Source organism: Mytilus edulis, chromosome 5 (assembly GCF_963676685.1).
Source record: "Mytilus edulis chromosome 5, xbMytEdul2.2, whole genome shotgun sequence".
Classification (NCBI taxonomy): Eukaryota; Metazoa; Mollusca; class Bivalvia; order Mytilida; family Mytilidae; genus Mytilus; species Mytilus edulis.
The window spans coordinates 54,069,722-54,082,442 of record NC_092348.1 but is presented as its reverse complement, the minus strand read 5'-3'; the positions used below and the strand labels follow the sequence as shown (position 1 = coordinate 54,082,442).

Here is a 12,721-nt window from a genome sequence, read left to right as displayed (position 1 = left end):
TATAAAGCCAAACAAGTACTAAGTTGAAGAGCATTGACGATCCAAAATTCCAAAAAGCTGTGCCAAATACGGCTAAGGTAATCTATTCCTGGGATAAGAAAATCCTTAGTTTTTCGAAAAATTGAACATATAATTGATATTCATGTCAACACCGAAGTGCTGACTACTGGGGTGGTGATACACTCGGAGATGAAACGTCCACCGGCAGTGGCATCGACCCTAAAACTATTTATTATGCATTCATTTTTACTACAGGGTAAACAATTAGATGAGCTAGCAGATGCATATATGGATGTTGGTTTTCGGTTTTATCTTATATTCAACCGAATGATTGATGTGGATCCAAAATTATTGAACAATCCAAAACGTGAGTGATCTTAAAAGATCTGTATTAATTTAAAACCCTTAAAATAAGATGCATATCATACTTCTGCATTTTTGCGCCTGTCCCAAGTCAGGAGCCTCTGACCTTTGTTCGTCTTGTTTGATTTTTTTATTTTAGTTTCTTGTGTATAATTTGGAGTTTAGTATGACGTCAATTATCACTGAACTAGTATACATATTTGTTTAGGGTCCATCTGAAGGACGCCTCCGGTGCGGGAGTTTCTCGCTGCATTGAAGACCTATTTGGTGACCTTCTGCTGTTGTCTGTTTTATGGTCGGGTTGTTGTCTCTTTGACACATTCTCCATTTTCATTTTCAATTTTATTCTGATCTGAAGGACGAGTGTATATTTTCATATGAACATTCGTTCCTTGAAATTAATCGAACTACAAATCAGAGTTTCTTGTGAGCGTGGTATACTCATTTTCATATTCATAGCTTCTCAAAGTAATGTTGTTTTAAGTCTTTTGACAATATGGAAAGACACGCTATAAAACATCAATTGAATTGGCTTAACTCAATCAAAAGATATATGGAGATAAAGGATACTACAGATACAGTTAAGTCAGCTTCATATCTTGACTTACATCTAGAAATTGACAATGAGGGTCGGTTGAAGACAAAACTTTACGACAAAAGAGATGATTTCAGCTTTCCAATTGTGAACTTTCCATTTCTAAGTAGCAACATTCCAGCAGCACCTGCATACGGGGTATATATCTCTCAAATGATACGATATTCCCGTGCTTGCATTTCCTATCATGATTTTCTTGATAGAGGGTTACTGCTCACAAGGAAGCTATTAAATCAAGAGTTCCAAATGGTGAAGTTGAAATCATCCCTTCGTAAATTTTACGGACGCCATCACGAGTTGGTTGACCGTTATGGAATAACCATTTCACAAATGATATCGGATATGTTCCTCACGTCGCAACTACAATCCCCTTCCCTTTTATGAATTTGACCTACCGAATTAGACTATTTACCGGATTTGTAATCACATAAGCAACACGACGGGTGCCGCATGTGGAGCAGGATCTGCTTACCCTTCCGGAGCACCTGAGATCACCCCTAGTTTTTGGTGGGGTTCGTGTTGTTTATTCTTTAGTTTTCTATGTTGTGTTATGTGTACTATTGTTTTTCTGTTTGTCTTTTTCATTTTTAGCCATGGCGTTGTCAGTTTGTTTTAGATTTATGAGTTTGACTGTCCCTTTGGTATCTTTCGTCCCTCTTTTAAGACAAGTGAACAAATAAATTTGATCTATGACACAATCTAAATACAAAATAGGCTTGATTTTTGTTGGCATTTAAGAAATGGAGTTTTCACTACAAATATTCAAGTTTGCATAAAAGATGCAATAATTTATGTGTTGTTTTACGGAAAGCTTTTGCTACTACTTTTAAGATGTATTTCTATTCTTCTTATTAGAGTAAATGACAAAATAGGCAACATTGGCTTATATGGAAAAAAATCAGTTACGTTCTAATTTCATAGAAAGCTCAATCAACAGTTATGGTTTGTTTTTTTGGCCAGACGATATACAAAGAAATAATTAGATTTGGTTAATCGTAAATAGACAGAAAGTTTGCTAACTAATTACTATTTAATTTCAGTGAAAATGAATCCTATAGAGCAACGGGCTTTTATCTTTTACAAAAAGAATTGTATGTCGATAGAAATTGTAAAAGACGACGAACTTCAGAAAGTTAACTTTAGAGTTAAAAACAAGGTATGCATGTTAATCTTTCCTGTTCAATATAAAAAGAAGTGTACGAAAACGTTTTATTCTATATTTTTCTTCATTCGAGTAATAAGGACGATTTAGTATTTGACTAATACATTTCTCTAGTTTACTTTCGAATTTATGGGATTTGAACTTTGGCGGAATACTGGTGTCAAAAGGTAAAATCACCAAAAAAACTGAATTCGGAGGAAAATTTTAAACGGAAAGTCGTTGTCAAAAGGGAAACAAATAGCGCAAACACATCAATCGAATGGATAACAGCTGTAATATTCCTGACTTTGAACTGGCATTTCTTAAAATTTGTTGTATAAAGTGATATGTGATGGATACTTTGAGCAACTAGTAATATTACTCTCGATCTTGTTTTGAAAGTGACATTCTAAGTTTCGTGTGCTTGGACAGTTGATTTAAAAATTCTTTGATGTTTTTACAAGCAGAAAGAATCAGAACTTCAAGTACAGGGGCGTAGCTACCCGGAGGCATGACAGCACGTGCATCCACGTCGTTTTCACAAAAAAAAAAGCAGAAGAGAGAGAGATGAGTTGGTCAATCGGAATCGGAGACTGTTGGTGTCTTTCCCATCTATCCCGGATATTAGCTTGACAACCTAGTTACAAGTGTTGATGAAGCTGTTCATTCAGAAAAAGATCGTAGCTCCGAAGTTGCGTGCACCCTGCAACCACGCCAAAACAGTATTGGAAAGTCTCATTATTTTTTGCGTTCATAGACCATATGATAAGGCAACTGGAGTCGCTTCAAGTTATCAGAAAATCGCTTCTTTGTGCTGTATCTACTTCATCGTGTTGTAGGAAATATCCGGCACAAACGAACAAATCTCAATATATCTCAATGTCTGAAACATACGAAACTGACCTAGCATGTAATTTTGACGAATTCAATTGGGAGGTCGCTCGATGCCGAACACGTACGCAGGTTTATAACATCTCGCGAGTGCTACCATGCCATGATGGCCCTGAGATCTATCAATCACGGCACTACGTATGTAATTGAAAACAAATGTACGATCAACAATGAACAACGAAAGTTACATAGCATTACTGCATATTCAGTGTGAATGTTGACAAAGTAATAGAGAAGTTTGTTTCTGCCCAGACCCGAAGAGCAGATTTTGGACAATTTTGAGTAAATTCTGTATCACAAATATGTGTTGTGTATGTATTACTATATTCAGAAGATTTATTAATAGTTTTACATTCATAAATTTTTATCTACATACAGCTCCTCTTTTAACCGTCCTATGACCGAAAACCGAAAAAAAAATTCTGCATAATAGGGTCCCAAAAACTTTTCGCCTCGCTCCGCTCGACGGTAGTTGCTTCCACATCGTTTCTTTCTAGCTACGCCCCTGAAGTATAATATTTCTTGGTTTATGTTGCTACCTCAATTTACCTGATATAATCTACCTTTAATTTTGAAACACAAACAATCAATCAAAAACCTTTGAAAAATATCCAAAATTACAAGGTTATTTATTCATTTATTTATAGAGAGTACTGAGAGAAGAAGTCAAAGAAAATTTGAAGTGGAATGTGGATCGATCTTCACCAAGCAACAAAATTCGAGACCTGATGGGCTGGACAAAGGACATAATGAAGGATATAATATACCAAAGGACTATACTAAGTAACCCTATAGCTATTGGTTTAACTAAGGGTTGGTAAGTTATCTCTTATCTCTCATATATGTGAATTAATTTTGAATAGAACATATTAAACACACTTGAATGACATATTTCAAAACTATACGCTTGAAACAGTCAAACAGACAAAACTTATAAATACAACTTTTTTCATTTTTCTAGGCTTGTATGGAACCATTTAGTAACTGCCATCAGTTTTGTTATCAATATCTTAATGCTAGTCACATGGCAGGCTAAAGCATCACTGGGTGTCCCAGCACAAATAAAGGACAATACTACAGCGACACCCCCAGAGATAGACCCAGCGATTTATAAGTAAGTGTATAGCTTGAAATCATCATTGTATCATTGAAAGTTTAGGTTTATATAGTCATTTCATGGTAGTTGTAAAATATCGTTTCACATTTCACAATATAAAAATATATTACAATGGAAATCGTATGTTGAATCCATATGGTTTTAACATTATCATTCTTATGTCATTATGAATCTTATATGACATTCAGCTGGTTTTAATTAAAATTAGATATAAGAAAATAATTATGTCTTTAGACTGGCTAAAGACAAATGTATACTTAAGTCTGGTAACCAGTGGGTTTTGGACAGTTCTTCTTTACCCTGATATTCTTCTTCTACCTGCTGTTCATTTTCTTGTTACTCGTACCTGAAATTGTCTGCTGTAGTTCTTAGAACCCACAAGTCAGAAAAAATCTTGATGTGTTGTAGTATAAAAACAAATCATAGATACCAGACTTACAAATTGTGTAAGCCAGACGTCAAAGGACTATTCGGTGACGCTCGATCCAAAAAGGTTAAAAGGGCATACATAATAAAGTACGAAGTTATAGAGTATTGAGAATGTGTCACTTTCATGTCTATTCATACACAGGAAATTTTGTTTGTACATTGATAAGAGGAACTTCAAGAGCCAAAAATAAGGGTTTAGCTTTAGAAAAGAATCTCATTATCAAAGATATCAAGCTTCCCATTGATATCCCAGACGTGCATTTAAGTGGCGCTCAAATCAAAGGAGTTAAAATACATTTAAATACGAGGTTGGAGAACACTGGAATCCAAAAATTTCGCAAGGTAGGAAATAAGGCTGATAATTTAGTGATAAAAGAGAACAGTTACTTCCAAGGTTTCATTTCTTTCCCTGCCTTTTCGAGAATTATCTTAAAAATTGTTGAGATACCCAACCCAAAAACTCGTTATTTTCCAGCATATTTATAGCTCTAAAATGAGTGCTTATTTGAGGAGTTATGATCTTTAGATTTTAATCATATTTTATTATTTTTAAAGCCCTACGCCAGATATAGCAGTCTTGTCTCTAGAGCAGTATGATATAGCAATTTATGTTCTTGGAGGAACTCATAACTTCTTATGTGTACTGATCCTAATAAGTTATTTTGTTGGAAATCATCCACGTCTGCCGAAAATCAAGACAACTATTGAGTCAATTAAGTAAGTACAAAGTTTATATCGAATCATCTGTCAATTATGCTTTGCATTTTCATACAATAGGATTATTTTTTTCTTAAACTTCTAATGCTTTTTTTCATTTCCTAACGAAAACTGGCCAAACTTAATTGATGATAATTGATAAAAGCAGTGGTTGAAAGGCTGTCATGTTTCACCTACCGCTCAAAAGAAATAATGTAAATAAATAATCGAATCGTCCACTTGAATTCAACTCGGCAAGGTAAATGACATATTGGTTTCAAAATAAATATTTTACACACCAGCAATATAATGACGTGTATATAACAAACAATACTCTAAAAAGAAAAAAAAAGAAAGATTTCAAATAGAGATTGGGTAACAATGTACAAGCTAGGTATACTAACTTTACAGGCAGACCTTCAGTAGAAAAAAGAAAGATGATGATCACGAGGAGGACGCTAAGAAACCACATCAGTCCAAACTCGATGCCAAGTTATTGAGCTTTACAACATTCTATTATTTGGTATGTCTCAATAATACACAGTTGTACAAATTTTACTGTACCAGATAGATATTTCGACGATTAATGACATTTCAGCAAACACTAATGACATTATAGTAATTGTCATTGGCGGTGTGTTTTTCTTATATTTGAGAGGTGAAAAATACCAAAGAATCATGCAAACTCATAAGGTGAAAATAAACTTTTAACGTCATGGCAAGAAAGGAAAAGTTAGAAAAGAGTATAGAAACAAAAAAACAAACAAAAAACATAGAAAACTACAGATTGAGCAACACGAGCTCTGCCAAAACCCTAATATGATCTCAGGTGTCGGGAAGGGGTAAGTAGACCTACTCTACATATGGCACCCTTTATCAATGTTATGTGTTAACTGAGAACGAGATCAGGTCTATGTGGTACTTTTCTAAGATTTGTGACTAAATGTATCCTATTTAAATACGGCTGACAAGTAAAACTATTTGCGGGGGAGGTGAATTCTCATCTTTATTTTAAAAAATAAAAAAGAATATATCAAGTGTTCCTTGTACATCATTGGCTTTGTGTTTTGGTTTTAGCTTTGCTGATGAAGGTAAATCCAGAAATTCACGCACTAAATTTATAGAACGTTATTTTTTTTTTTCAATTTTAAATGATATTGAACTGGATAGTTAGTTAAAAAATGAATCTTTCATCCAACATTATCGCGAGTTTATGAATAGATTGGTACTTAAAGCTATTAACTTATTTATTCATATGTGTGTTGTGCTTTTTTGTTTCATCGTATTTCTTTATTTTGAGGTCAAATAAGCCGGTTATCCTGTTGAGCTAACATGACCAGGCTTGTAGGAAGTATCATTTTGGTTATAATTTTAATCGAGTTATATAGATTATGTAAAAGGATGTCAAACAAAAATATATCTGTTTATTTATATCATTTATATTAATATTATTGATTAATTCAGGCATTCCTAGCATTATCTATTGGTGGAACTTTAGCACATGGATATTTTTTTGCATTCCACATGCTGAACATAGTGAACAACAATCAGTTATTGAGTGGAGTAATAAAAGCTGTAACACAGAACGGTAATGTGTGTTTTAGTCGATAAACTTTTTTTTTAAATGCATAGAGTTTATTGTGGCAACCTTTCTGTTCACTAGAACACACCCGTGATATCGCGGGTCCGTGACTGAATTAAAGTATTTAACTATGCGCAAGCCTTATTTTAGTATTAGTATTGTGATCTGATAAAGTCATGCCGATTATAAGATACACAGTAATCTCTGCTTTCAAATCTTTCTGTTTGAACACACGTCGAACTGAAACCGATCAATTATTGATAATATTAATTATTTGGAAAAACAAAAGGTCCTGGAATGGAGTATTTTTTAATTAACAGCATTGTCCTATATTAGTTATAAATAAAGTTGAATTCTTTGATTCGCTGTTTTACTCCATGCCCGCTAACAAATTGAAAACTGTACCTATACGCCTTATTTTTACTCCAGATTTTTATTATTCGTATTGTACTGATTAAAATAGTACAATAGGTAACAATTTGACAATTTAGTAGTGTCAAAACTGTGATTATGACCCGTGTATATAGCATATAAATCCTGAACACACCGTTTGGTGGTGCGCCTGTCAGATGCGGAACGTACAGATAAGGTAATAGGTAACAGGTGAATATACTATTGGTATCGGTATCGGACTCGACCCGGAACTTCTTAATTATTGGCAATATTAATTACGTGGAAAACAAAAGGCCTGGAGTGGTGTAATTTTTAATCTACACCTTTGTACTATATTAGTTATATTTAAAGTTGAATTCTTTGATTTGTCGTTTTACGTTATGACGGCTGACTAATTGGACCTCGTAATTTTAGTATTATAGATATGTGGTTACAATAATCAAACTGTTTTTATTATGTTGAATATGTCACCCGAATAAACTGAATCTTTAAAAATAAAGAATCTTAAAAATAAATGATACAATTTTGCTATTATGAATGGCAGAATCATTCAATTTTCTTAAACTTACATGTCTTACATTTTACGTTCAATTTTACAGTTTGTTTTTGCAATACGATACACAAAACGATGGCTCATTTTTTAAAACTATTTCTTTTTTTTTGCAGGAAAATCATTAGTATGGGTGGCTATACTTGGCTTGGTTGTGTTTTATTTGTATGCCATCGTTAGTTTTGCCTTAATGAGAAGCATGTTCGATCCAGAATCCTATCTGTATTGTGCCTCGTTGTGGCAATGTACTATTACAGTTATTAGATATGGTTTGATAGGGGAATTATTTGAGGTGAGTAATATATAATGAAGTTCAATCGATTTACATGCTATTCATTAAAACTGAAACATGCAAAAAGAAATCTTATCTAGAACATTCTGAAAGTACCAACGCTCTCTGTTTTTATTGAATCAATTAAAAGAATAAGTTGGTTTCAGAGAAAGTTAATTACGATGTGTTGACATTAATTCTATACTTTGAAGATGTGTCTATTCGAGGAAGACATCCGTTAATGTCATTTATTTGCATGCAGAATGAAAATAATTAATTAAATATTACGTTACTTAGTGAAATTTTTTCACTGGATCAAACAAGTTTGTTTCTTTTCAGGAAATGAAAGCCCATAAATCGGAAGCAACGTTTGCTAAGTTTGGTTGGGTTGTTCTGTATCATGTTTCCTTCTTCGTATTCATCACTACTATTGGTTTGAACATAATATTTGGTATCATTGTGGACACATTCTCAGAACTCAGGGACCTTAAGGTAAAATAAGGCATTTCAACTTTATGTGTAAGCTTGTATGTACATTATAAACTCAAAAGCATGTAATGCAAAAAACACATAGCAATTGCAAACAAATATTTATAAATAAAAGCAACCAACAGAAATGTATCGCTGTCCAATGGTCATGAATCGATTAACCGAAAATAGATCCGGGTTACAAATCAATACCGAGGGAGACACATCAACTATAAGATAAAAACAACGGAACAACAAAAACACACTGAACTGCACATACAAATGTTGGTTGTTCTTCCAAATCAAAACTTTGTGTGAATAAAAATTCCTGTGCATACTGATGCTTTAATCTGAAAATCATATATATATTAGATGAAATAGCTGATTTTTTATCTTAACTTTTACATACATATAGAAAATGAAACATAAGACAACTGTAATATCAGACAAATAAAAGCAGTTCAATAGTCATAAATCAATGAAGCAAAAGCAAATCCGGGTCACAAACCAAAACAGAGGGAAACTTGTAGTTGTGTTTCCCTCTGTTTTGGTTTGTGACCCGGATTTGTTTTTCGCTTAATTACGTCTTATAGCAATGCAAATTCAAACTCAGCAAACCAGACATATTCAGGAACATATCAGGTTCGATACCTATCAGACTAGACGACGTTAATTGTAATCCACAATCTAAGACGTGGTAATAATGTCGTTAGTTAGTTTGGACACAGACACATCGTATGGACCAACCAATTTGTAACATTTTTGGTGTTCATGAAATTTCTGGAGTGTCATTTTTAATCTTTTCCTTTCATAACTCTGTTTGGCCAGTTTTTACTTAAGTAGCACATATATGAAGTCCGTATAGTATGAACATGCACGAGCATAAGTTAACAATTGAGATATATAAACACCATACGATGGGGCAAAGGGCATGTTACTACTGAGAAACAAAAAAATCATACTTTGGAAGTTGAAATCATCCCTTTTGTCATAGATTTTAGTGTGAAGTCGTCCATCAGTGTCAATAGTAAAGAAAAGCTCTTGGTATAGAGCAGTCTTTCTAGTATCAGTATTATCCTTAATTTCAACTTCATTGGGATATATGAGATGCAGTCATCAGTAAAATGACATCATCAATATATCTGATAGAAGAATCAAAGAATTTTGCAAGGCGCTTTTACTTTTTGTCTTTTAAAATGTTTTGAATGAATTCTGCTGCATACGATTATAAAAACTAATCGACCAGTAGGATGCACAATTAGATCCCATGGGAGTACCGACTATCTGTTGAAATATCAATCCTCCAAACTCAACAAATATACTATCGATCAAAGAGTCCAGCATTTGTTTATATCATCTTCATTGTATTTGCTAATAGAATCAGTGTGGTTCTTTGCAAAATAAGAACTATTATAACATAAAACAAAAACCGTATATCTACAATTCTCATTTTTATATAAAAAGCTCTGTTTAATGAGATGGTAAGTCGATTTTTCAATTGAGCAATAGCGTTTGTTATAACTGTTAAATAAATAGTGTATGAAAACTATCTTGAAACAATGATTCAACTACACATTTTACATCTCACATCTCTATCTCTAAAAATGTAACATGTAAATTATAGAAACTTATGATAAGACCCCAGTGCGCACCAACGACACGTTTTTATTCCGAAATGTTGTTTCCTATTCGTGAAGCAAAACACTAAACGTCTGTGAGCCTCAACACCTAATGAAGTAAAACAGAACAATCTAACTCTTCTTGTGAGAGGTTAGTTTTAGATTAGTCTAAAATCGTTTAAAATACGTGATTACTTTATGTTACATGATTTTTTTAATGGAAGTAACAGATTTTATTTGTGAAATGATTAACGACAGATCCTTGTTTCCTTTTTTGCACCATATCAGTGAACAACTTGATATTGCAACATATTGTGGCATGATTGCGATGAAATCCATAATAGATAATTGACATACTTATAATATCTTTTTTTTCAGTGGACTTCAGAGGCGGACATGCGTGATACTTGTTTCATATGCAGCAGAAACAGTTATGACTTTGAGCACCACGGAAAGGTTTCCATTTATTAAGCATTTACGACTTTTATCACCATCGAAAGACTTCATATTTTCTTAACTTTTCGCGTATTGGTCATGTATTTAGTTAAAATAATGGCTAGTTTAAAGAAGGGATTGGCTGTATTTTTGTCTACTTTTGATTTGTAGGTTCAGTTAGTTTAAACATATTTATTTATAGTGGATTGGGAAACTTGGGAAAATTTTGCAACTTATATTAATCCCTTTCCACTTTGCGGGTGCGAGTGCTGCCTTGTAGCGGCATTAGCCTGTTCAGTTAATTATGTCAAATAAACTTAGTTTACTTAGTCTATAATTATAGTTTTGTTTTTTGCAAAGGTATGAGCTCATTTCACCTTAATAAATGAAACGACAATAATATTGTGATCTTTTTGTTGTGTAAATTATCTGATAACCTTAGATTTATATAAATATACGTCTATTCTCATATTAAAATACCAAATTCTAATATTCCCGACCCTACGAGGAAAATTCAAAAGTTATCAAATGACAAAATCAAAAGCTCAAACACATCAAACGAATTTTAAAATAACAATGTCATTTTCCTGACTTAGTTCAGGCATTGTCTTATGTAGAAAATGTTCGATTAAACCTGGATTTATAGCTAGCTTACCTTCACACAGAAACGTAAAATTCCATTATATTGACAAAGATGTCTAAACATTGCAAACAGACAAATTAGTTTCTTAATAAATCGTGTCTTGTCCTTGAAAATAAAGAAAAGTTTACTGTGCATTTTTTTCAGGGCTTTGATCATCATGTAAGACATGAGCATAACATGTGGGCATATGTCTTTTTCTTCATTCATTTGAATGGCACAAAAGTAAATGACTACACAGCACTGGAAATGTATGTTTACAAATTGGTAAGTATCCTTGCCTATGTGCAGGGTTCTAGTAGGTACATATTACGTTTTTATATTAATTCTATTTAAGGTAGATAGAATTAATCCTCCATCTGGATTTGGAAATACCAGAAAACACGGTCAAGATCTTTAATAGAATGTGCAAATTTTTTAGAGTAGTAGGTAATTCATGTGAAAGAACTTCCACTTCGATATAGAAAATGACATGTTTTATCATTTATGGTTGTATTTTACAAAAAACAGAAAACTTTTGTTTGATCAATTTTTTTCCAACTTTGCCACATAAGGGGAGGCAATTCAAATGCTGCAAGGGCAGATAATTCAGATTAAGGTATTATTACAATAGAATGTGTTAGAATTTACCTATTTTATAATTTAGCAAGAAAACGGGTCCAGTGACCCCATTGTTTCTTTTTCTTAACTAAAAGCATACTATTAAAGCCATCGTCTTATATGTTATCTCAAAATTCTATGTTGTAAATTGCGCTTTATTGCAGAAAACTGGGTTTTCCATGCATAATCTATACAAAATTTGTCAATTTTGAACAACGTGTAAAGTTAAAATAAGCCCGGTGACCCATTCTTTTCATCATTTTGTTTTATAAACTACATTTTGGCAAATTATTAAAAAAATTCTATGGATTATAATTTAGACACCACATCTACCTTAATAAGGTATAGCAAAAAATGTGGAATATATCAAGTGGATAAAAGACGTGTCAAAATAGGGTTCTAATTCTAACAATCTTTGTAAACATATTGATAAAGATAATTTCCAACATCAAAATTTAATACAACATGTTTTTGTTTTCATTATAAAGTCATTAATTTGCTTCGTATTCTTTTAAAAAAAAAGTAATGTTTCATATGTTTTGTCTTATTGTCTTTACCTTCAGTTGCTGAAAGAAAACTACGACTTCTTCCCGTTAGATCGGGCTCTATCACTGTCAGGAATGGGCAAGGATTCCACAGAAACAAAGATCGATGATCTCCTTTATCATGTCACATCAATAGTAGAAAGACAAAGAAGAGAGGTAAATCCTATTTGTCGAGCCTTCGACTTTAGTCGAAAAAGCGAGACATAGCGATCCTTCATTCCGTCGGCGTCGTTGTTGTCGTCATCGGCGGTGGCGTCCACAACTATTTGCTCTGTGGTTAAAGTTTTTGAAATTTTAATAACTTTCTTAAACTATCCTGGATGTGTACCAAACTTGGACAGAAGCTTGTTTATGATCATAAGATATTATCCAGAAGTAAATTTTGT

The 12,721-nt window shown here is 33.0% G+C and overlaps 1 protein-coding gene across 1 annotated transcript in view; it reads left to right on the top strand.

The window, feature by feature from the left end:
• LOC139523908 (inositol 1,4,5-trisphosphate-gated calcium channel ITPR3-like) overlaps nt 1–12,721 on the top strand; it is a 106,448-nt gene that overhangs the window by 92,011 nt on the left and 1,716 nt on the right. The window contains exons 56-67 of the mRNA XM_071318302.1: nt 256–367; nt 1,999–2,114; nt 3,638–3,807; nt 3,952–4,104; nt 5,092–5,253; nt 5,644–5,755; nt 6,697–6,820; nt 7,874–8,049; nt 8,368–8,520; nt 10,494–10,571; nt 11,338–11,457; nt 12,354–12,491. Coding sequence (XP_071174403.1) covers nt 256–367; nt 1,999–2,114; nt 3,638–3,807; nt 3,952–4,104; nt 5,092–5,253; nt 5,644–5,755; nt 6,697–6,820; nt 7,874–8,049; nt 8,368–8,520; nt 10,494–10,571; nt 11,338–11,457; nt 12,354–12,491 — 1,614 coding nt within the window. The remainder of the gene's footprint in view (nt 1–255; nt 368–1,998; nt 2,115–3,637; nt 3,808–3,951; nt 4,105–5,091; nt 5,254–5,643; nt 5,756–6,696; nt 6,821–7,873; nt 8,050–8,367; nt 8,521–10,493; nt 10,572–11,337; nt 11,458–12,353; nt 12,492–12,721) is intronic.